This window comes from Solanum lycopersicum, chromosome 7 (assembly GCF_036512215.1).
Source record: "Solanum lycopersicum chromosome 7, SLM_r2.1".
Lineage (NCBI taxonomy): Eukaryota > Viridiplantae > Streptophyta > Magnoliopsida > Solanales > Solanaceae > Solanum > Solanum lycopersicum.
In genome coordinates this window covers 55,540,396-55,566,615 of record NC_090806.1, presented here as the reverse complement: position 1 = coordinate 55,566,615, position 26,220 = coordinate 55,540,396, and the positions used below count along the sequence as shown (strand labels likewise).

Here is a 26,220-nt window from a genome sequence, read left to right as displayed (position 1 = left end):
TCACTAGTTGGACTTTGGGTGGTTGGGTTGGTTTATTAATACATGAGGGGTGGTTCTTATAAAGATCAGAAATGCATCTTGAACACCATAGGTTGTGTCTTAGAGGATCCTTGAATGGTTCAGGTACTTGAAAGATGAGAGGGCCAAGTGTACATATTTTGCGATAATGTGGAACATGTTTCGTGTAGTAGTTACATCCGATTGGTCATTGGAGTCTTGTTCGGAGTTGCTTACTTACATGAACGATATATGTTTGTAGGAGTGGTCTAAAATATATCTGATAAAGGCTTTGAAAAATTAGAGTAGCAAAAGGGTTGAATGTTTAATGGTGGAGCTGGCAGAAGAACAATGTAGGAAGTGGGACTTACATGTACTTGTTTGTGGATATTATAGATGAGATGGTACAAGAATCAATTGCACATTAAGAAAATAACAATTCCAATTACACTAAATAAAACTGCTCACTACCACCAGCCCTTTTTCAGTTTTCATGTGAACCCAAAATATGTCACATAACACAATAAATTGAAAGCTTATAAAATTACCAAAACAGTGAGCACAATCAGAAATAAAATATAAATAAGTTTCACATACAAAAGAAAGTATATATAGTCATAGGTGAAAAAATGCACAGAAACAATAAAAGTAATCGTTCATCTTTTTCGCAAGTAAAATATAAAATAGATTTCACAATAATTTACCTTATTTTCGAGAGAAACAAACTCAATTATTTTACCTTATTTTGTTTACTTTGCTTCAATATTTCAATGGTAGAACAATCGTGTTGATAGCGTGTTGTAAAACTAAACAAACTAATAATATAAAGATAAAGAAAAAAAGAATATAAGACAATAGATATAGAAGATGAAAACAGTAGAAATAGGGAGACAAGAAGATGAGAGTTTTTCTTATTCAAGTATTCACCAAACCTTCAATTCTATAGAGAAAATTAAGGGAAAAGTGTCAAATAAGTATCGTTTTTGTTTTTGATGACAGATTGACCAAGTACTGGTCAAATCCTCTTTAAAATGTAATTAAGTAAATATGGGACCAAATTAATATTTTTAAAACTTTTTAATCTTTTATAAAATACAAAAATGCACACTTTTATAATTCAAATCAAATCATTTAAAAAGAAAAATCTTTTCATATTCCCTCCTCTCTTCTCTATCTTCTTTTCTTCCTCCCTTGGAGAATGTTCTTTTTCTTCCTTAGAAATTCGGAAATCCGTTGTTACTCTTCCTCTCCATTCATTACTCTTCCTCTCCAGTCCTCCATTACTCTCTCATCTTCCTGAACTGTATCCTGTTCGGCTAGAAATGGGTAAGTTATTTTTTTGAAATATTTTACAATGTTCAAAGTTTTTTCTCGGATTAATGAATGATAAAACATTCTATGGATGTAAAAATTGAATAATCGACTTAATGGTGTGTATTATTTATTATTTTTGAAAGAAAATCAGCCAACTCAAAAAATCCTTATTTTGAGGAAATGTATCTTCATGCATTTGTATTTGTAATGTTATCATTCAGTGAAAAGTCATTTTCTGTTGCTGTTGTTGTTCTTTTTCTTGGCCATTTATTTGATATGATTTTAGAAATATAGTGTTGTTCAGGCATCCAAAATATATTTAGTGTATGTTGCCACATTTTAGTGATATGTTGGTCATCTGTTGCCACATAAGATTCAAATGTTGCAAATAATCTGTACAGATGTGTCAACATATGATGCATCTGTTGCTACATAAGATGTATATGTTGCGACAGCAGGTACATATGTGGCAAAATAATGTTAATTTATCGCAAGACTTTTCATCGGTTGCAACATTCTGCTATTATTATTTTATAATGAATTGTAAAATCTCAATATTTTTTTATTTACCTTGTAGATAAAATGATACAAGAAGCTTCATCCATGACAACAACTGAATCTTCTAACATGAAATGCTCTTTTTGTCTATGCTAAGAATGTTAGCAGCAAAATCATTATTTTATTAGTCGTGTTAAAAAACTCACTGATATTTCTAAGGAAATGTCTCATAATATTGATGTGCAAAGATCCACGAAGACTTCACAGCCTTTGAAATGTAGGAGGTTGAAAATATCTATTTCTCAAACACTTTCAGTGATTATTGAGAAGAAAGAAAAGGATAAGAAGGCAAAGGAGGAGAAGGAGAAGGAGGAGAAGGAAAAGGAGAAGAAGGCAAAGGAGAAGAAGGATAAGAAGACAAAAGAGGAGAAGGAGAGGGAGAAGAAGTCAAATAAAGAGAAGGAGAAGGACAAAAAGGCAAAACAGAAAAAGGAGAAGGAGAAGAAGAAGAAGAAGAAGAAGAAGAAGAAGAAGAAGAAGAAGAAGGAAAATGAAGAGAAGGAGAAGAAGAAGAAGGCAAAGGAGATGGAGATGCAGAAGGAGAAGGAGAATGTGAAGCAGAAAGAAAAGGCGAAAGCGAAAAAGAAAGGGAAGAAAGTCGAAGTTGCCAGTTGTGATGTGAAGAGACAATATCCATTTGAAGGTTTTAATATTGAAGGCGATGGTCCAACTAAACTAATGCCATCCTTCTCGCAATGGATAAACGAGGGTCTTTACAAGCATCATACAAAAAAGTAAGTAAAGTAAGGTCGTTCAACTATTATTAGAATTTCTTCTTGTTGTCTAATAAATAATGATTTATAATGATTACACAATTGCAGAGGAAACAAGGAGGATCACTACTTAGCTAATTTCTCAAAACTTGAATTTGACCAACTTGATTTAGTAGTTGCATTTCCAATGAATAAGGAGTTGTTCAACGTACTGTCTCAACCCAATAGGTGCTGGAATAATGAGGTAAATCTATGCCCACTTTTATATGTATTGTTTAGTATATGAATATATACAATTAAATTGATACACTTATTTCATCTATGTGTGCAGTATGTGGATGTCATATTTTACTATTTGCGTAAGAAGTCAAAGCAACAAATTTATTTCAAATATCAATATACCACCACTAGTTGTTTTTCCAAAACATACATTGACAATTCTAGTGAATATGAGGATAAAATCATTGACATAATGAAAGGGTATGCTATATCTTCTGGAAATGCCTTGGCACTTGACGGATGATGTTTATGTCCATGTAAATAGTAATGCGGAATTCCATAGGGTCTTGGCAGTCAATGCATTAAAGGAACGGTGCATAAAAGTGTATGATTCCATGTCCTCAAATAGGTCTAATAGAAAACTATCCTCCGAGATTCAAAAGATGGATACAATATTTCTAAAGTACTTTGATTTGAGTGGATTTTAAGCAAAACGAGCGAACCAACTGGTCAGTTCTTAAATGTTACCAAGAAAAGAACAAATCTCACCCATTCAAAGTCAGTCATGTTACTGGTAATACCCAACAAGAAAGCAGTAGTCTGTAAGTATCACAATATTATTTTGTCTTACGACTATCGAAATGTGAAGTTATTATATTTTTTTATTGATGATATTCCATACAGAGATTGTGAAATTTTTGTTGCTACATATACTGAATATTTGAGTGATGGATTACAAGTACCATCATGTGGAATTAGTGCTGACACCCTTCGCTTGAGATATGCTTCACTCCTATGGAAGTATGCGATTGTAAAGGCTCAAAATGGTTATGTTAGTGACAATGAAGACCCAGAGATGCGTAGAACTAAAAAAAAGCTAAGATCGATGAAAATGTTATGTTTACAACCATTGATTAGATAGGTGGTTATGTATTAAAATGCTTTTTATGATTATTTCAATTTTGTTTAAACAAATGTCAATTATGTTGGAAAAGATTAAAATTATATGTGCCAATAAAGAGAATCATCTATAACAACAGATAGTATATTTGTCGCAACATATGTAATTTTTGTAGTAATAAACATGACAAGATTATATGTGGCAACAGATCGTATATATGTAGCAACATATAGTATATATGTGGCAACATATGTCATAGTTTGAATTGTCCTAATTAAAAAATAAATAAACGGCTTTAATTTTCATTTTCCCCTCTCTCCTCCTCTCTGCTCTCTTCTATAAATGTGTCATTTCGTATTTCAAGATTTATTTATTTATTATACTTATAATTAATTTTAGTTTTCTCCTCTCCTCTCCCTTTGCCAGTACAGTACACTTCTCCTTCTCTCCTCTTCTCTTCTTCTCTTCCTTCTTTCACAGATCATCTTCTACAGCAAAGGCGGTGTTGTGTTGTCCTCATAATTTCTACTTTATCGTTGATATATATCTTATCAGGTAATATTTAATAAGGGTTTGAAATGCATTTGCTTGTTTATCTCTTTATTTCCCTGTTTTGACTTGTGGTTGTAGCTCATTTTGGGGCTTTCAAATTTTTTATTTTTGTGGTTGCAGATACAAATATAATGGCTCCTGTCAAAAGAAAACTTTATATTGATACATCTGACCAAACAAAGATCCAGAACAAGGTTAGGTCTAAAATTACAAGGAAGAGGAACGAAAATACTACACTTATAGAAAATCTTACAACTGAAGCAGTTTCTTCTTCTCAAGCAGAAGTAGAATTTTGCCAAAACGAATATGAACAAAGAAAAGTAGTGGAGGATGAATAAGATAGAAAACAAGAAGGATTTGAGGAACAAGGGAAAATAAATAAAGTTCAGGAAGAAGAAGGAGAAAATACAGAAGTAGTAGTTGTGGAACTACAAGAAAAAATAAATGAAGTTCATGAAGAAGAATAAGAACTTCTTGAAGAGTTCAATGCTAGTGGTGGTGATGGGACTAAAATCATCATTGCAGACACTTTCCATGTGCATATGCAGCCTGATGCTAATGGTAACAGCATTATTAGGTCAGTCCTGGGAAGACCTTTCGTCAAATTCAGGGATATCCTCAAGAGAAATTAATTGGAAGATTTTTTCAGAAATAGTTATTTTGGTCATTTTCTTGATTACCCATTGATCCACTTCCACGTGTTTAAATGACCATCGTGTATGAACTTCTGAAAAGAAAGTTCATTTTTAAAAATCTCAATAAGTAAGATGAGATTCTAATTAATTATTGTGGCATGCTAGTTTTCTTTGGCATAAGAGAGTTCTCCATAGTTACAGGGCTAAAATGTCATCCTCCTGTTGAGCGCATCCCTGAATACATTGTTAAAATAGAACCACGAAGAAAAAAAGTAGTTAAAGAAGTAAAAGAAGCAGGACAACAGTCACTGCCAACTGAGGAGAAAGACTTGATGTCCCTTGTTGGCAAAAGCTTTAAAACTCTGACTTATTAAGTTTGTTGGAATGGGTGGATACACCAAGGAAGCACAAGAAGTCATTGTGCTTACTTTGGTTTACACATAATATACTTTTGCCGAAGGATCCGGGCAACAACATACTTTTAAAGTATGTCAATTTCTGTTTTGATGTTGAAGCTTTCAAGAACTACGTGTGGGGTCATGAGAGCTTGTATATAACTATCAACTACATGTTGAGGCCTTTAGTATAAAAGATCAGTAACTTGTTTGGTTTTCCATGGGCTTTCATGGTAAAGCTGAATCTTTTTAATCCTTTTATATTTATTAAGTAATAATTCAACATTTGATTATTGACAGGTTTTCCTTTTTTACAGGCCTGGGCATTTGAAATTATTCCTTATTTGACCCATAAAGTAATTGAATAAAAAGAGAGATCATCCCCAAGGATGGTGAGATGGTTGATGGCAAGAACAAAAACTACCAAAGAAGGGTATATTTCAGATCTTTTTAACCCTTCTTTTGATGCAGTAAGTTATTATAAGCATATTATAGGCATATGTTGCTACATTTGTGTCACATGTTTCTATAGATTATTCATCTATTGCTACATGTGACACAAATATTGCTATAGACGAATCATGTGTTGCGACATGTGCCAAAAATGTTGCAACAGACGAATCATGTGTTGTGACATGTGCCACAAATGTTGCTACAAATGAGTCATTGTTGTGACATGTGACACATGTTCGCAACACATGATTCGTCTGTAGCAACATTTGTGTCACATATTGCTACAGACGAGTCATGTGTTGCAACATGTGTCACATGTTGCTTCAGATGATTCATCTGTAGCAACATTTGTGACACATGTTACAACAGACAATTCATCTATAGCAACAGATAATTCTTGCGGATGACTCATTTTTACAATTTTAGGTTATCCATCTATGGATTACCCCAACTGAAGAGGAATTGCAAATGTCATATCTAATAACTCTAGGTTTGGTTGAAATCATTTTTAATTCTGTTATGGATAAAGTTAAAATGGTGTTGGCTGGAGCAACAACCATCAAAAGAGAGAGAGTCCTTGATGAAGTCATTAATGAATTAGTTGTTTTTGATGGTACTGTTGTTGATGATGGTGTTGGTGTTGGTATTGATGATGGTGTTGGTGTTGGTGATGCTGGTGTTGCTGGTGCTAGACAACACGAAGGGGCTACCTCTTGTACACGATGTTGTGGCTTTCTCTGTGAGAAGTGTAAGAAACATGATGAAGATTCTATCATGTATCTACAAAAATTGAGTGAAACTGTCAATGAATTAAAAAACAAGAGGGTGTGAAGGGCATTGTATCAAAGAATGTGCGGAATGCATATACTCCAAAGGCCAAGCGGGAAAAAAAATCATTTGTCAAGGCAATGCAAAATTTGAAGAGGAAGATGTTTGGAGAAATTCCAAGGACCGTAATGGAGAAAGTGGTGACGGAGTATAAAAAGTTGTATATTTATAGGCTTCACTTTGTAGCTGAAAAAGAAGCAATAATTAAGGTGACTAGTTCAAAGGAAATTCGAATGAAATACGGCATGCGTGTTTTTACCGGTCAAGATTTCAGGAACATGACAAGTCTAACAGTTTGGTCAGAAGACTGGTAATCCTACTTTTTATATTATTAATTATTTCTTATGTCTTTTCAGTGACTACTCTTCCTAACTATTTGATATTATTTTTTATTTCAGTATATTGACTAAATCCTTAACCTCATGCGTCAGAGGCATTGGAAATACCCAGACTACTATGATCCAAGAGATAGAATCCTTGATCTCAACTTCTATACAAACTTCTACATAGATATAATCAAATTAGCGATGAGGCAACAATGTTAGGTGGTAAAAGCATGAGTCAGTTACTAGATGACTTTGTATGGAATGATGATATGATTGACTATGTTAGGGATATTAGGCCAACTCCTAGAGGCATGGATTGGATTGATGCAAAAAGGATTTTGACAGTTATGAACACGTCGGGTAACAATTTTGCTACTCTCGAGATTTTCTTGCACGAGGGATTGATCAATGTTTATGACTGCAACCTAGTGATTACGAAACATGACAAGTTTTTCACACTCATACAACATGTCTTCGAGTTGCTACCTAAATTTCTAAAGCAAAATGGAATAATAAATCATTTTCCAGAGAATTTGCTCACTCAACCATGGGAATTTAACAGTCGAATAGAATCTACGTTACAAAATGCAAGTGGATCAGTGTGTGGGTCATATTCCGTTGCATTCATTGAGCATTTAATTAGTCGAACAGAATTGCATCAACCCAGTTTACTGTTATGTGACAATCTAATTGAACGGATGCAATATATTTGGGCTTATGGGATAATATCTCAGAGCTTAAAGCCTTGACATTATGCTTATAATTGAAGACAATGTTTAATTTATCAATTATGTTATTTTATTTAATCTTAAAGACAATGTTTATTTTATCAATTTTTCTGTCACAATATTTGGAATATGTCACTACAGATGAATCGTCTATAGCAACATTTGTTACATATGTTGCTATATGTAGCAAAATTTGAGTCATATGTTGCGACAAATGATTTATGTAGCAACATTTGAGTCATATGTTGCTACAGCTGATGCATATATCGCAACATTTGTCCGTCACAATATGTGACAGTTGCTACATATGATTATCTGTAGTAACATTTGACTCATATGTTTCTACAGATCATTTTATGTAGCAAAATTTGAGTCAAATGTTACTATAGCTGATTATATGTTGCAACATATTAGTCATATGTTTCTACAGATGATTTTATGTAGTAACATTTGAGTTATATGTTGCTACAGCTGATTATATGTAGCAACATTCGTCCGTCACAACATGTGGCATATGTTGCTACATAGGATTATTTGTAGCAACATTTGACTCATATGTTTCTACAGATGAATTTATCTAGCAATATTTGAGTCATATGTGTCTACAGCTGATTATAGGTAGCAACATTTGAGTCATATATTTCCACAGATGATTTTATGTAGCAACATTTGAGTAATCTGTTGCTACAGCTGATTATATGTAGCAACATTCGAGTTATATGTTTCTACAGATGATTTATGTAGCAACATTTGAGTCATATGTTGCTACAGCTGATTATATGTAGCATCATTTGTCTGTCACAACATGTGGCATATGTTGCTTCATATGATTATCTGTAGCAACATTTGGCTCATATGTTTCTACAGATGATTTTATGTAGCAACATTTGAGTCATATGTTGCTACAGCTGATTATATGTAGCAACATTTGAGTCATATATTTCTACAGATGATTTTATGTAGCAATATTTGAGTCATATGTTGCTACAACTGATTATATGTAGCAACATTTGAGTCGTATGTTTCTACATATAATTTTATGTAACAACATTTGAGTTATATGTTTCTACAGATGTTTTTATGTAGTAACATTTGAGTCATATGTTGCTACAGCTGATTATGTGTAGCAACATTTGTCCATCACAGCATGTCGCATATGTTGCTACATAGGATTATTTGTAGCAACATTTAACTCATATGTTTCTACAAATGATTTAATCTAGCAATATTTAAGTCATATGTTGCTACAGCTGATTATATGTAGCAACATTTGAGTCATATGTTTCCACAGATGATTTTATGTAGCAACATTTGAGTCATATGTTGCTACAACTGATTATATGTAGCAACATTCGAGTTATATGTTTCTACAGATGATTTATGTAGCAATTTGAGTCATATGTTGCTACAGCTGATTATAAGTAGCAACATTCGTCTGTCACAACATGTGGCATATGTTGCTACATATGATTATCTGTAGCAACATTTGTCTCATATGTTTATACAGATGATTTTATGTAGCAACATTTGAGTCATATGTTGCTACAGCTGATTATATGTAGCAACATTTGAGTCATATATTTCTACAGATGATTTTATGTAGCAATATTTGAGTCATATGTTGCTACAACTGATTATATGTAGCAACATTTGAGTCATATGTTTCTACATATGATTTTATGTAGCAACATTTGAGTCATATGTTGCTACAGCTAATTATATGTAGAAACATTTTGATCATATGTTGCTACGAATGATTATATGTAGCAACATTTGAGTCATATGTTGCTACAACTGAAGCGTATATCACAACACTCGTCCGTCGCGACTACATAATAATTTGTTATTTGATCATGAGTGCAAAACTACGTCTATTTAATTCCACAACTATGATAATTGTATTGGTGGTACACAACTACATAATAATTTTGTATCCTTTACAAAAATTTTCTTGGTATTGCTTTAAAATACAAGAAAAAAAAACAAAGAACAACAACATTAGCTTCCAGAAGCTACAACATTTGGTCCTTTTCTTCTCCTTCATCCCCCATTTGGTGCTTCTTTTGATATGACTTTCATCAACAGTGTCCAACTCCTTAATTTTGTTTGTCAATCGGAGAATAACGAACTTGGATAGTATATCAACATCTTCATAATCCCTCCATCTAAAGAAGTTGCATGAATTCTCTTAAAATACCACAAAGAAATAAATTTTAACAACATAAACTGCATATGTTGGGAATCTAACAACATAAACTGCATATGTTGCTTTTTTCAGATGAAAAATCAAGGAGACACTAATAGACGATTTGATCGATTTAGGAAAGGAAAAATGAAAAGTTGAACCAAATTTTAGTGATTTAGAATATAAATAATCAATAATAATAAGGTATAACATTTGGAACAACGATTTAGAAGGGTGTTATATAAATATCATAAGGATTTACTAGGACAATGTATGATGAACTAGTGAGATGATTGTCTTTATAAATAGGCTAAAGTCATCTATGGCCCCTTAAAGTTGTCTGCATATTTTATTTAGACATCTCAACTGAGGCTAGTACCTATTGAACACCTTACATGTTCAAAAGTGATTTCTATTAGACACAAAAAACTGACATGTCAAAAAGAGTGTATTTCACACTCTTAAAGCGCATGAAGGAATTTTAAAATATATTTTTTCTTTTTCTTTTCAACTTACACCCTAATTAATAAATACTAATAATAATTAATTAATTCAAAACAAAGGAACACTTATGTCTTCTCCCCCATTTATGTGTGTGTGTATATATATATATATATATATATATATATATATATATATATATATATATATATATATATATATATATATATATATATATATATATATATATATATATATATTGAAATTGCGTAAAATAAATATTGCAAATTAACAAGCCATAATGAAAATGATCATAATTTAAAAGTACTAAATTATGTTAAAATAAGTTCAATAAGTATTAGTTCCATGACTAAATATTAAAGGAAATTAAAATTAGATTATGTATTTCAATTGTCTGAACCAATGTAAAATCATTATATTGTCATTCTTAGTGTTAAATTGATTTCCTTTTTGCATTAGTATTAATTTGTTTTTTATTTAAGTTTTATTTTGATTACCAACACCTGTGGATCATAATCTTTATGGAACCATCCAAAATTCTAAGTTTCAAACTTGAAAAAATATACTAAAAGATAAAAACTATGAAAAAATGTAAGAAATATTTAATATCATATCAAAGTAAATATTTTTGTGTAAAATAAAATTTTAAAATTATATATATAATGTCGGGTTAGTTTGGTTTCGGGATGGTTTTTTTAGTTAAAACCAAACCAATCCAAATATAGTTGGGTTTTTTTAACACCAAACCAAGTCAACCAAGTCAAACCAACCACTAGTCGGTCTTTTTTCGGGTTGACTCGATTTGCGATTTGTTTGATTTTCACTTCGATTTTGTACACCCCTAGATTTTGCATATAATGTAGAAGGTTTGACCGTTTGAAAAAGTTTAGAATATTCAATAATGAGAAAATCAAAATACTAAAAGAAGAATAAAAGTAAATATAAAAACAATAATGTTTGTTCATGATAATCATCAAAATATAAAGGGAAAAGGATCTGACATACCCCTCAACTTTGTCATTTGTAGCTGATATACCCCTTGTTATGAAAGTGACTCATATATGCCCTTTCCGTTTTACAAACGGCTCACATATACCCCTTCCTTAATAAAATGGCTCACAATACCCTTCATTCAACAGAAGTTAAAAAAATTAGTTTTAAACTTATATTTATTACTTTAAATTTTTTTAAAAAAGATTATTTAGGGATATTATGATTCTTCTATCAAAGTTCAAGGTATATTTTAATTTTTTTTCATACATATATTATTTTTTAACTTCTTTTATTATAATTATTTGAGTTTCTTATTCTTATTTTATTATTTTTTAATTCCTTAGTTTAAAGAAAAAAAATTTAAACTATTTTTTTGGTCTATATTGTAATTTGTTTTTTGTATTCGAAGAAAAAATTTTGGTCATCTATAATAAGTTTTACAAGAATATTAGTGAAACATAAATAAATTTGATTCTCAAAATAATAATTCTAAATTAGTCATTGAAACAAAAAAAAAAGGTCAAAAAATATGTTTGACGAAGATTAAATTTACTCATACGGGATTATATTTTTTAAAAAAATAATAATAAAAACTTAGATTAAAATTATTATTATTTTCATCTCCGTTAGAGGAAAAGAATATATGTGAACCATTTGTTTATAAGTAGGGGTATATATGAGTCACTTTCATAACAAGGGGTATATCAACCCTAAATGACAAAGTTAAGGTGTATATCAAACTCTTTTCCCAAATATACATAAGGGAACAATACAGATAACAAACATAAAAAATGATGCTACAATTAATTAAACACTAATACATTCTCAATGATCCCTATATTAAATGAGGTGAAATATTATTTATATTTTTTAACGAAAAAATTCTTTCAAATTCATCAAGAACTTTTTATTACTATATATATATATAAAAAAAAAATTAAAGCAATTGCTTTAGTTACTTCGAGATGACCCAACATACGACCATAAGTGTGACATCTATAACTTTGGAATCAAAGAGAGTCCAGAAAATCATAATTATATGAAATACAAAAAGAAACAGACATCTCATTTAGCAAAACTATACATGCACTACATTTTATATTAAAGTGCCGTGAACTTTTAGATATTAGTAATACTAGAGGTTTTAGCACATGCACTAGCATGGTTAAAGACCCTATTGCCCCTCACAATCTTTTTAACATCTTTTCCACAATAATTGTGAAATGTATTTTTGTAATTATATATATTTTATGCAATGAATGTTATTTTTACTACACTAAACAAACAATGCATAAGAAATAGTCTATGTATAACTACTTCCAACATTAATAATACGAACATTATTAATGCAAGCATTACTATTACTAATACACTCAATTTAGCATTTTTCTTGTACACCCCTATCAAACAACCCCATCAAAACAAATGGGTAGCTGTTAAGCTTGTGCATTTACAGTATAGCTGTTTGTCTAGAACTTAAGCTACATTTACCATTTCTTCCTACCAATAACCCAGGCTACCCCAGGAAACAAAAACTATAACGCAGCCAGGCCTAGAAAGAGGCAACAGAAATCCCACTGTGTTTGACACAAAGGTAAGGAATATTGACAATCTTGTCATCAACCAAACTAGGAATTGTTGATGTATTCCATCTTCATTCATCATCATCTGCAGCAACATTTTCTCCATCTTCTCCGTCACTTCCCTGCCTCTGCAATGGCTCGTCCTCATCTGATTCTGACAGTGCCTGCCTTCGCCGACTTGCATTTGATGAAGGTACAACCTTCAGCAATCCAAAAAAAGAGAATCAGTAAACCAAAACAGAATAGATAGGCAAGTGAAAGAGGAGTCACAAGTGTTAATGTTCTTGTTTTTATTGACAGATCAGAATTTCCAAGTACTCAAGTTTAGATAAAAACGAGGAAGTAAATGCCCTTTGCATCCTTTCCAGTTCTACCAAACCACTTAAAGGAAAAAAACAATTGCCCAATAAGATGAACAAGCATACTCCAAACTACCCTCTCCATCCCTTGTACCAAACGTGTAACAGTGGAAAGAGAACATATATACACCCAGAGAAGAGAGATTGAGATTACAGTGTCATCCTCGGCATCGGAATCTTCAAGTCCAGCTGCTGCAAGTAGATCCTGTGGATTATTCTCTGCTTGATCATCATGATCATTTGTTTGATCATAAGATTCTTCATAATTTCTGTTACGGTCAACATCATCCATTTCTTCCTGATCATCCATCTCAGCTTCTGCTTCCTCATATTCGTAATGAGACTTCTTGTCCCTCTTTCTCCGCTTCCCACCTTTCTTCCTCCTCCTCTCACCATGCCCGCCCTCGTCATCTTCATTCTGGGGCCTGTCTTTCCGCTTAGAGGCAGGAGTACTGCTTTTCCATTGTTCCTAGAGGCAAAATATAAGTATTAAACTTAGTGCAACTGAAGTTCCTATTCTTGAAGAACTGAAGAGAGATGAAGAGCAATGATATGTAAACCAACTAAAGTACAATTTTCACATTGCAGTTTAGAGATCAACAACTGTTTCCTAAAACAGATTATATTCTCTTATGCAATTTATCGGCACATATATACTCAATAAAGCACAACTTTCGACCGCTCTGTACACCTTAACAGGTTTATACCTTCCACATAACTGCTATAGCGTCTATTTTAGTATTTTTATCATACATCAAACATTATGCCATCAACTAAACAAATAAATAAACCGGTCAATCCTTTAGTTAATAAAAATAGGGTAAATGCCATTTTTAAAATAATCTTAAACCAACTGATTTCTTTTATCCAAAAGTACTCAGGTGAAAAATTCTATAAAAAAAATTCTATCCCGAAGTGAAAAGCTCAAGGACTAGAACCTGAAATGGTATCCATGTGGAGAAAGTGAGGCTACTAATGTGAAGATAGTATAAATTTTTCTTCTTTTGGATCTCAGAAATTTATTACAGTAACTTCTCTGAGTAAATAGATGATGTGACACTCGCAACAATTGTTATAGCAGTGACTACGAGAATATACCTTAATACGCTCTAAATGCTGCTCTTGCTGCATCACTTGCTTGAGTTCATCCTCTTGTTTTCGTCGCTCAAGCTGTTCCCAAAAGACATGCGAGTAAAAAAGCATGCAGCAAAAGCTATAATCATAAGATGCATTGCTATAAAGAACTAACTTGATATTTTCTCTGTTCCTCGGCTTTTCTACGATTTTCTTCAGCTAATGTGACCTGACGAGCAAGTTCTATTCTCTGCTTATTCTGTTGATCTTCACGCTCAGCTGCCTCGCAATGAACTTTTGCAGCCTCAAGCAAATGCTTGCAGTATCCAACATGAGTTTCGATTTTTTTCTCATCAAATCCATGAACATGAAGATTTGAAGCTGCAGACAATAGACTGAATAAGCGAACTGCATTCTTCAGCTCTGCAACTGTTGCCCTCACCTACACCGTCAAAAAAAGATAACAAACATAAGAACTGGAGTTGCCCCTTTTTCTTTGTTTGTGATCTAATTATAGAATGTATGGTAACATATAGCACCCGAAATTTCAAACTACCTGTAAAGTAAGCAAGCAAATACTCCCTTTGTTTCAATTTGTTTGTCTGGTTTTTTACTTGGCACGTACAGTTCAGGAAAGTACTAAAAAACGGTTGGACCTTGTGTTACACTATAGGTAGGTAAAATGTACTGAAATGTCCTTTACTCTTGTGGCCTTAAACAAGTCATGCGGAAAGTTGCAATTAAAGAGTTTTCAAAAAGGGAAAGAGGCATTTCTTGAAACAGAAAAAAAAGGAAAGACAGCCAAACAAATTGAAAGGGAGGTAGCAATACATTTAGCCGAAGTATCAATATATGAGAACCTAGGTGGTGTCAAGACAACTTGGCATTAATTAACTATTTCCTAAGAGTAAGCAGCTGGACATAATAGACCGTGCAGCAATCACATTACTCCAACCAGGCACAGGTATCCTGACTTGAGAAGGTCTCCCTTCTTGGTTCTCCAACTAAAACTTTAAGAGCTTTGGGTTTAGCTAAGATTCAGCTGTCACAAATATTATTCCGACTCTCTTCCTCGTATTCAACTAGGGTCTATTCTTCTTTCAGATCTTAATATGTACATATCTTTTTAGTAACTGCTTCATTAAACCTAGTAGTGCTACTCCCCCTGCATCTTTTTCAGCTCCACAGACTACAACATACCCAGTGTAATCCCACGAGTGGAGTCTTGGGAGGGTACATAGACCTTAACCCTACTTTGTAAAGGGTGTGGGGTAGAGCGGTTGTTTTCAGTAGACCTTGGCTCGAAAGAAGTGTAATAACAACAACAGATTGTAAGGAATAAAGATGGCAAAGATCAGGATGAACAAAGCATCACATAGTAGTAAAAATGAAGCCTAAGGTATACGCGAATACAAACTAGTACTGCTAAATAATGAAAAGATGAGAAGAGAGAACTAACCCCCCCCCCCCTCAACCATAAAGTACAACAACACTCACCTACTCTCATCCTCGACCTCCATACCTTCCTATCTTGGGTCATCTCCTAAGTAAGCAGAAGATGAGTCATGTCTTGTTTAATTATCCCCCCCCCCCCCCAACCGCATTCTTCTTCGGCCTATGTCTACCTTTCCTCAATCCTGTTATAGACAATCTCTTACACCTCCTATTCACATGCCCAAACCAGCTCAGCCTTGCTTCCCTCATTCTGTCCACCACAAGGCTTCAGCTTCGAATATGCTTATTCAATATAGATATGTGGCACAAATATGTCATTAAAGGCCTATTGAATAGGTATCATATGTGCACACGATGGACTTGCATCGTATCTAGAAAATCATGAATTCATCACAGAACATGAACAAGGAAGAACAGTTAAAAGGAACTAAATCACTCACTATCAGAAAATCATGAAATCATCACAACATATGGTATATATATATATATATTTTAAAATGATCACAAGGAAGAGCAATTAATGGGACTAAAATAAAGGAACCCATCCATTTTAGTTTGACAAAGGAGAGGATGAAAGAGGAAGGAGAGTAAGAAAGGAGAAGATCATTGCAGTGAACCTCATCAACAGTCCGCTTGGTCTTTTGTAACGTTGAGGCTGAAAATTTCTGTAGTGCCACACCAGTGTCAAATCTCAACGTATAATTTGAAGGTGCTAAGTGGATGGCTCTTAATAAAGTCTTTTTACAATCCTGCCACTGTTCAGCTTCATAATGTGTTCTTGCTAAATAAAGAAGCACCTGACTGTCGGTATTATGATAAAATTTCCGCAAGCAATTTTGGTACTGCAAGAATAAGGCATCAACATATTCAGTGCTGTGTAAATATACAACCTGAGAAATAGCTAAAAATTGAAGAGATCACAAGAACATACCATTTTCACTGCCAATGCAAAGTTGCCTTGAGCAAAGTGAACATGTGCAAGATTAATCCACACATCAGGCATCTGGACGAAAACATTTCCACTGGCAGCTTCTTGAACCTACGAGGATTAAGATCCAGCAGATACTTCATAAACTTGGGAGTTTTGCCTCAACCATGTAGAAGTAAGTTAACAGACCTGTGTGAAAAGATCCTTTGAAATATCAAATTGACCTTTTTCTGCCAAAACAACACCAGCACCATTTGCAGCATAGAGATTTGCATTATGCTGGAAGAGAACCTGATTAAATGAAACAGTATTTCTACACATCAGACAACTGAAAATGTTCAACCAAGAGTCTTATCAAAATGCAAACAGAAAAATCCCAAAAAGGAAGTTTGAAGCTTAAACAAAATGAATTCCATTTCAAAAGACTGTACGGCATACAAAACAACTTATGACACGTTAAATAATTTCTTTTGACGTATACAATAATCTCACTAAGAACACCTAGACACATACGCTAAAACAAGAAATCTAACATACACAAATTTAAATTACTCCATTATCTTACTTAACACATTCACAGTAATTTTTTATGGTCTTCCCGTAAAGATACACAAAACTCCATAAGCTTATCTCCAAAAGTTCAAAAGATAATAAAATAAGCAAATAACTGACGAAGTCAATTCACACACTTGATGCACTTTTAAAGACTACATTGGACAAGCAACTTGTGAGAAATCAAGGGACAGAAATTTATTGTTGAGATGTGTTACTTAACTGCCTTAAACAAAGACCTATTTATATACACACCTTACACCGTCCTATATACCTATTTTCAAATGTGGGACACTAAGCATAGCATTTTGTAGACGAATTATCTAACTACCCCTCCTAAGCCTGTGCATATATGTCATTTGTACCAAACAGTTGCAAATGTAACTAATACAAGTCGGGGTGGGCATATTCTAGATACCGAATACCATATCAAAACCAAAATGTTTGATACACAGTTTCGGTATGATGGTGTTTGGTATCCATTTGAATCACGTAAAGTATTTATATAAAAATGCTGAAATACCGAATACCCTGTCGAAGTACATAGTTACATATAAAGTTCATATAGATAAGTATAATTCTAACAAATATATAAAATAGTATAGTATAAAACTAATTATTTAGATGTTAGAACTTTGACTACTCTTATCTCGATTGAATGTCCTTTTTGGGTGATTGATTAACGAAAGGAATTGCTTGTACTTTCTTGTGAATATTCTACATGAGAAAGGTGTAAATATGATATAATTGAGTCATAATTACTAAATTAAATAGTATCTTAATTGTCCTATGTCCTCCTATAAATTACTCTTTCTACAAGCAGATCCATACTAAAAAGAGAAATAGGCTTGAGTTTTAACACCTCAATGATCTATCGTTCATCAAATATAGTAGAACATTGGTGTGGCAGTACAATGCTGGCATTACCATTGATACAATTTTGTTGGATAATATTGATGATGCAAATGAACGGTTAACTGGAGCACCCCAAAATCAGGAAGATGAACAAGTACACGAAGGAGAATGTCTCACTTATGACTTATGGTGATGTTGCTATGGCAAGTAGTGTTGAGGAGAATATTTATTGGTTTTAGGGGGGTTCTTTAAGGGGCAAGGAAAGAGTAGCTACAGGTTGAGGTTCAAGTCCCGATTCAAGTAGAGCCCCTTGTTGATGAGCCCTCTGATGATGGAGAAGATGAGGACCAAGTAGAACCCTTGTTGATGGCACGTCAAGAGTTTGAGGATCTTGTTGAAGAATAGGATTTTGCTCCATTTGTGATTTGGTTATGCATTTGTTTTATATGTTAAAGACTTGTGAGAATTATTGACTATCTATTTCTAGAATATATTATTTACTTTTTAATCTAAGAATTGAAAGATTTGTTTAATATGTTACCTCTATCAAATTCATGTTTATTTATCTATGCATATTTAATATATTTTATATTTATACTAAATAGTGTTTTATATGAAAAAAGTGTGTGCTTCGCTTCAGGCTTCTTGCTTCTGTGAAGCGAGCCCTCGTCACATTTTTCCACTTCTCGCTTCCCAAAACACGGGTAACAATAAATTACACAAAAGTTGGTATAGGCAATACCTAAGAGAAATAAGATGATCAAAAGATGTAAAGTAAGGTCAAGCTCAAATAATCTAACATCAGCTAACATAAGATACGACGAAGGCCAGATGAGTAGCAACAATACCCTTTCTAAACTCAAAAATAACCAAGTAAGACACTCTTGAGAGCACGGGGACGAAAAGGAGTTGCTCGAATGGTAAGCACCCCTCGCTTCCAACTCGAAGGTTGTGAGTTCGAGTCACCAAGGGAGCAAAATGGGTGAGAGCTCCTACGGAGGGGTTAAAAATAATAGCATTGGGAAGTCATAAACAGCTAAACTAGGATAAGTATTCTATGGAATTATTACTACAAAAGAATGAATAGTAACACCAAATTGATTTCATATTTCAGCAAAAACTCGAGTATAGAAAACTTTAAAGGTCTCCAGGTGCATGATAGCTAGCGTGTGCCAGCCATGGGCAGGAGGCCAAAGATCACAAACCTGCCGAACCAACAACCGTTTGCACAGGCCAGTAGGGGGAACATCCAAGGGAAAGAACGTACAAACTCCAGTTAAGGAAAGGATTGTGGAATGGACGGAGAATACAAAATCGCAGGATACTAGATCAACGAGGTCCTGGGCAGATGAAGTCGACCAACAAGATGTGAGGAAATCGGGTACGAAAAGTGCAGGTTCAACTTAAACATGGGAGGACTTTGATATCTCAAAAATAACAAATGTTGGGTTTAAGCTAGAATTTGTTAATCCGAAGAGTATTGGAAACCAATTGATTGGGGAATTGAAATTGAAGATATAAGTACAGAAATAGAATACTGGCAAAACGCAATTGTTTGTTATGTACTTGGAGCGCATCCACCATTTGCAGTGTTGAATGGTTACAATCAACGAATTTGGGGAAACATGGAATAAACAAGATTCACTATGATGAAAAATGGCATTGTGCTAGTGCGATTTGACACTGAGATGGGAAAGTAGAGGTCATTCAGGGAGGCATTTGTCACTTTGACAATAAACCATTAATTGTCAAAGCATCGACACCAGAGATAAATTTCACCAAAGAAGAATTGCAATCAATGCCTATTTGGGTCAAGCTACCGGGATTGGACTTCAAATATTGGAGTGCTAGACTTTTGAGTAATATTGGGAGTTTAGTGGGGAAGGCATTGATGGTAGACAAACACACAAAGAAGAAAATTGGTCTGAATTTTGCTACACTACTTGTGGAAGTGGAAGCAGGGGTTACACTTCCGAATGAGATTGCTTTTAGGAACGACAAGGGTATAGTGATTACTACATATGACTGGAAACCGTCAATTTGTGAACACTGTCATAAATATGGTCATGAAAAATACAATTGTAGGAAACTCAAATTTAATCAGAAAGGTGATATCCAAGGAGGAGGTGATAGGGAAGGAAATACATCAATAAAGGGAGTATCACAGGACAAGCCACATAGGCCAGAGGGGTGAGAAGCAGAACAAAGGCAACACACCGAGATCGAGAGGACAATGGAGGAGGAATGTGATGATAATAGGAGGGCATCTCAAATAGTTGTTGGACCAAAAGACAATCTGGCTCAAATGAAGGAGATAGACTCGAGGAATTAATGGAGGATTGCAAACCATTCAGGTTCAAACGCAGAATATTGGGGGACAATGGACATATGTTGGAAGGTATAAGGAAGGGGGAGACTCAACTATCCCATCTAAGGATGGTTATCATTCTTTGTTGGAATGTGAGGGGCCAACAAGCAGGAGGTAAAACTTCTCCACAATGAGCTGGACGTATGTTTAATTTGTCTTCTAGAGACTCAAATTAAAAGTAATAAGATTAATGGGATAGCTGATAACATGTTTGGAGGGTGGAGATCTTATTCCACCAATCCCATTATAATGGGAGGATTTGGGTTGTATGGAGAGAGGATATATATGAGGTGAGTATAATTAATGAATCTGCGCAAACTGTAACATAAACAGTTGTCGTTCTTCCACAGCAATTGAAGTTTGATATAACTTTTGTCTATGCTTATAATAAAAGGGAGGAGAGAATTGAATTGTGGGAAAGATTACAATACTTAGGGATGGGGTGTACTAAACCTTGGCTAGTTGTTGAAGTTTTAACTATGTTCTGCATATGGAGGATAGGCTGGAAGGGAATATGGTGACCCTAGCTGAGGTTGCGGATTTCCAAGGCTGCTTCGATAGTTGTGGGTTGACTGAACTACCTAGTTCAGGCTGTACATATACTTGGAATGATAACCATGCTACGGGCAGAATCTTTTCGAAAATTGATTAGTCTTTCGTGAATGACGAATGGATGGATATAATGCCTGATTGTAAAACACAATTCTTACAAGCGGGAGTGAGTGATCATAGTCCAATGCATATGAATTTCCTATATGATAATCCGAGGAGAAGGAAGGCTTTCAAATATTGCAATATGTGGAGCTCACCTCCACAATTCAATAAGATTGTGAACAAAGTATTGAATACTCAAGGAGTGGGGTGCTGTATGTACCAAATTGTGACCAAATTAAAGGCTTTGAAGGCTAAACTAAGGGGGCTGCATAATGCACATTTCAACAACCTGATGAATGAAGTGGAAGATGGCAGGAAAAAAATTAAAAATTTGCAAGAGCAGTTGCAAATGGATCCTCTGAATAATGTTTTGCAGGAAAAGGAAAGGAGGCAGGCGAGGGAATTTAAAGGGTTAGCTATCTAGCAGAAATGTTTCTTATGCAAAGAAGCAAGGCAACATGGATTAAACTTGGGGATGAAAACACTAAGTATTTTCATTCGGTGATCAAGCAGAAAAAATTACTTCAAGCAGTTACACAAATCCAAGATGAAGACCAGCAGACACATACAGACCCAGAGAAGATAGCAGAAATCTTTGTGCAATATTACAAGCAATTGTTAGGTTCTACTGGAGATACATATAGGAGGAAGGCTTCACAGTGTTTCTTCGCTGCCGGTAAGAAGCTAACTGTAGACCAACAAGTCCTACTTATCAAAGAGTATACTAGAAAGAAGGTGAAAGAAGCGATTTAATATTAAGCCTACTAAGCCTCCTGGACATGATGGATTTGGGAGTGGTTTCTTGAGAGATTCAAGGGAGACTACTGGTAGCCTGATCACTGATGCAGAGCACAGGAAAGTTGTTGAAGCAATTGAATGCGACTGTGATCACATTAATTCCAAAAATCACGAAGCCTGTAAGAGCTGCCCAATTCCGTCCCATCTCATGATGCCATGTAATGTATAAATGCATATCTAAAATGGTGTATCGCAGGCTTAAAGAGGTGTTGCCTAGTATAATTAGTAATTCACAAGCTGCATTTGTTAAAAGGAGATCCTTGGTACATAATATTCTTATCTGTCATGATTTGATCAGACACTACAGGAGGAAAACTTCCCCGAGATGTTTGATGGAGATTGATTTGAGAAAGGCTTACAATATAGTGAGATGGGAATTCATTGCAGAGATGCTACATGCTTACAAGTTTCCCCCAAAGTTTATTCAAATGGTCATGGAGTGTGTCACAACGACAAAGTTATCGGTTAAAGTAAATGGTGATAATCATGGGTATTTTGAAGGAAGAAGAGGACTACGACAGGGTGATCTATGTCGCCTCTTTTGTTTGTCATGGTGGAGTATTTATCTAGGGTGTTGAACAAAATGGCCTTATTGCCAAACTTCAGATTTCACCCTATGTGTAAGAGACTAAGAATGAAAAGTCTCATCTTTGCAGATGATTTGATGATTTTTTGTAAGGGGAATATCTCTTCTGTACAGATATTTTGATGGAGGCGATGTCACACTTCTCAAACAGTACTGGGCTGGTGGCAAACATTGAAAAGTTGAATTTGTTCATGGCTGGAGTAGATGCTTCAACAAAAGAAAAGTTGTTGAACATGACTGGGTTTTCTGAAGGAAGTTTTCCCATAAGGTATTTGGGGCTACCACTATCACCTAAAAAGTGGAGTAAAATAGAATGTCACCAGCTGTGCTTGAAGATAACAGAGAAAATCCGTGCGGTGTCCACACGACATTTATCATATGCTGGCAGGTTGTTGATCATTAACCGTCTTATTTTCTTTGCATAATTTCTGGGGTGCTGTATTTATTCTGCCCCAAGGTGCTTTGAATGAAGTGGATAGGAAGTGTAGGGAGTTCCTTTGGGGTGGCACTGAGGAAAAAAAAAGTTCCTCTTCTGGCATAATATGTCGACCAAAAAAGCAAGGAGGTTTGAATATTAAGGGTTGTAAGCTGTGGAACATGGCAGCAGTGGGAAAGTTGATATGGCAATTAATGGAGGAGGACATACTATGGGTAAAGTGGGTGAATGAGTTGTATATGAACAACAATGAAACTTTTTGGTCACATGTCCCAAGTCCAAATAGTTGCTGGTAGCCTGGTACTGGAGACAAATAAGAACTACTCAATATCTAGGGGTTACTTGGACCTGCTCTTGAGTTACCAACTGCTGAATTAATATGGAACAAGATTACACTGCCAAAACATAGGTTCATACTACAGATGGCTATGCGTAATCGACTGCTAACCAAGGCGAGAAGGTTGGAACTGGGAATAGGGTGTGATAATAATGTATGTCGTCTATGTGAGGGAGACTGGCTTGACGATGCAACACATATTTTCAGATCGCTTGTGGACACAAGGAGTATGGAAGGCAGTGAAGACTTGGACCGGAATAGATCTATCTAACAAGCACGTGTCTGTGGCTCTATTGAAGATCAAAATGGAACACTGGAGTAGATTTAAAAAGGAGACAATGACAGGTATATATGAAGCTACTATTTATAACATTTGAATCGCTAGAAATCAAAAGATTTTTCGAGGACGAAGTGTAAGTAGAGAGTTTATAATACAGCTTATCCAAAACATAATAAGGGAGAGATCACAGTTGTTTAGATACTCGAAATATGGTAGGAGGAGTGAATAACTGACCTATTCTTTATGTAATTAGGCTTTGCTTTGAGGCTCACTAGACTTAACAATCTGAAAGGAGGTTGAGTCTATGGGTGCTCTTTACTTGTACTTGAATTTGTTTTGGTGGTATGGTAATATTTCACAGTCTATTACCAAAAAAGAAAAAAGAAAACTTTAGAATGTTTTTACATTAATAAAACCCCAATACATCTGGAATATTCATCCATGAAACCAACAAACTAATGAAATCCTAAAGTTGATCCGACTCTACTAGGACCCCAAATATCATAATGAACTCCTAAAGTTGGATTTCCCCTTCCCGTGCTTTTGGAGCCAAAAGCATGAAACTCGAAAGACATTTGGACAAAAGAGAATCTAACCAAATTTTAGTCAATGTTATCAACGATACGCTTAAGCCCTGAAGGAAGCTCAAACATGTTGAGCGCTTCACCTCGCTTAATGTGCGCTTCAGTAAGGTTCAGAGACATACTTTTCCTGGCCATTACCTCTTCCAAGGAGACGACACTAAGCAATTAATATTTCACTTTATGGTAATAATCTTTCAATTTCTTTATTCTCATATTTATCATTCATGCTTATAAATTATTAGTCTTGGGCGAAATATATATATTTGTATTTTTCTCCATTTGCACCTTTTTTCATTAAAGTACATGCTTTATTTGCACTTGAAGCCCCACAAGAACTTGGAGCTTTTTTGCGCTTTTTGCTTTTGATGACACTGATTTTAGCAAACAACCACAATTTTTAAAGCTGACCAGAGGAGAGAATACTATCAGATCTGCCTGAAAAACTTCCCAAAATGACTAAGAAGTTGCTATTTGACTAAAGCAGGCTGAAAGAATTTTTAAACAAGTTGGACAAGGTATAGAAGCTTCATCTGATTCCCCCAGTGTACGTGAAACTCAGAAAAGCCACCGGAAAAGCATGATTAAAATCTACAGAACAATAGATGAGAGATGACTCGGAAATCTTAGACGACCCAAGGAAAAAAGATCAGTTTTGGAAGATGGCCTAGAAAGGTCTCATGCCCCTGGAGCGCGTGTCAGACACGTCGCTGGAGACGGAGGCTCCACCAGCACATGATGGTGAATCTGGCGGATTATTTATCTGGGGTTTTCTCGCTGGAATTTCCTCAAGTAGTGGACCCATTGGAGAAAGAGTGGCATGATCTGCCTGAAAAATCACCAAAAAGAAGGCACAGTGATTGTCCCAGACTTGCTGGCTACTGCACAGCAAGAATTCCTTACCAAGGCTCTGATACCATGTGAGAAATAAAGGCATGGGAAAAACATTATTGAAACATGTTACTTAACTGTCTTACACTAAGCCTTTAATATATACATACATTAAACAACACTAAACACGTATTTTCCAATGTGGAACACTAATCATAGAATTATATGAAGTAACCATCTAATAACCAAAATAAGAATTGGGAAAGGTCACCAGGCCTCATGGACAAACAAATTTGAGAAGTCTATGGGACTTCCAAAGATCCCAAATAGAGAAACTTGAAAATAAAAGCTGGATAATTTGGTAATCATTTCAATGCAATATTAGTCTCATTTTGAGCCTATTGTCCATCTTCCTCTAAGGTATTACAACCTCACTTTAAGCCTATCATCAAAACATATCAGTTAGTATGTGGCTTCAACAGATAGCAACTTACAAAGAATTGGTAAGCACACAAATTATATGGTAAACTGCCGTACATGAGTGAGGCTGGTAGAGGACCTCTACCACCAAACTGTAGGTGGAGGTAGCAGTCATGTGGGAGGGTAAGTGGGAATAGTGTTGATCCTCTTGGGCGGGATTGTTGAGGGTTGGGTGAAACCTGAGATTTGAACTAGTTACTGGGAGAAGAACAATACCTTTATATAAAAGTAAACATAGCATAGTTTTCAAATGCTCCCAGGCACATGTCCTGAGGTAATTCTCTCTCCTACTTCCTAGGGGGGAAGGGTCTCTCTTTCCGGCACTCTCTCGCCAGAACCTTCATTTCCATTCCTTCCCTTTTTTCCCTTTCATTACCTTTCTGAACTATTAGCTTACGTGATAGTTTCCCGAGATTCAGTTCCTTCTTTCAGACTTTGCAATGGGTGATAATAGGATTTATTTCAATGCGGGTTTCAAATCTTTTGACATCACTAAATGGAGCACTGGCAGCTCTGTGTGGTTCGAATGGGTTGAGAGGACTAGAAAGTTGATGAGGAGATCTTCCATGAGCAGCAAAACCATGGAATGGATCTGCTTCACTCTCAGAGAAGCTTCCAGCGATCAGAAGAAAAAAATCAGAAGATGGAAAATTGCAGAAAAAGAGGCGGAGCATTTCTGTACTAGGAAACATAATGAACATGGAAGATTTATAAGTATCATTTCCATCAATAATGGGGGTACGTCCATACTGGTCATTCCAGAATTAGCTTTGAATGCAGGATGGCATGACATAGCATTTAAAA

The 26,220-nt window shown here is 34.8% G+C and overlaps 1 protein-coding gene across 2 annotated transcripts in view; it reads right to left on the bottom strand.

Moving 5' to 3' along the window:
• Window positions 1–12,551: 12,551 nt before the first annotated feature.
• The window catches only part of LOC101255810 (protein CTR9 homolog), a 30,971-nt gene continuing 17,302 nt past the window's right edge, over window positions 12,552–26,220 (bottom strand). For both annotated transcript variants that reach the window (XM_069286950.1, XM_004243670.5), the window contains exons 18-24: window positions 16,848–16,949; window positions 16,662–16,769; window positions 16,348–16,572; window positions 14,451–14,717; window positions 14,300–14,371; window positions 13,356–13,670; window positions 12,552–13,042 (exon numbers count right to left, since the gene is read on the bottom strand). In XM_069286950.1, coding sequence (XP_069143051.1) covers window positions 12,914–13,042; window positions 13,356–13,670; window positions 14,300–14,371; window positions 14,451–14,717; window positions 16,348–16,572; window positions 16,662–16,769; window positions 16,848–16,949 — 1,218 coding nt within the window. In that variant the 3' untranslated portion in view covers window positions 12,552–12,913. The remainder of the gene's footprint in view (window positions 13,043–13,355; window positions 13,671–14,299; window positions 14,372–14,450; window positions 14,718–16,347; window positions 16,573–16,661; window positions 16,770–16,847; window positions 16,950–26,220) is intronic.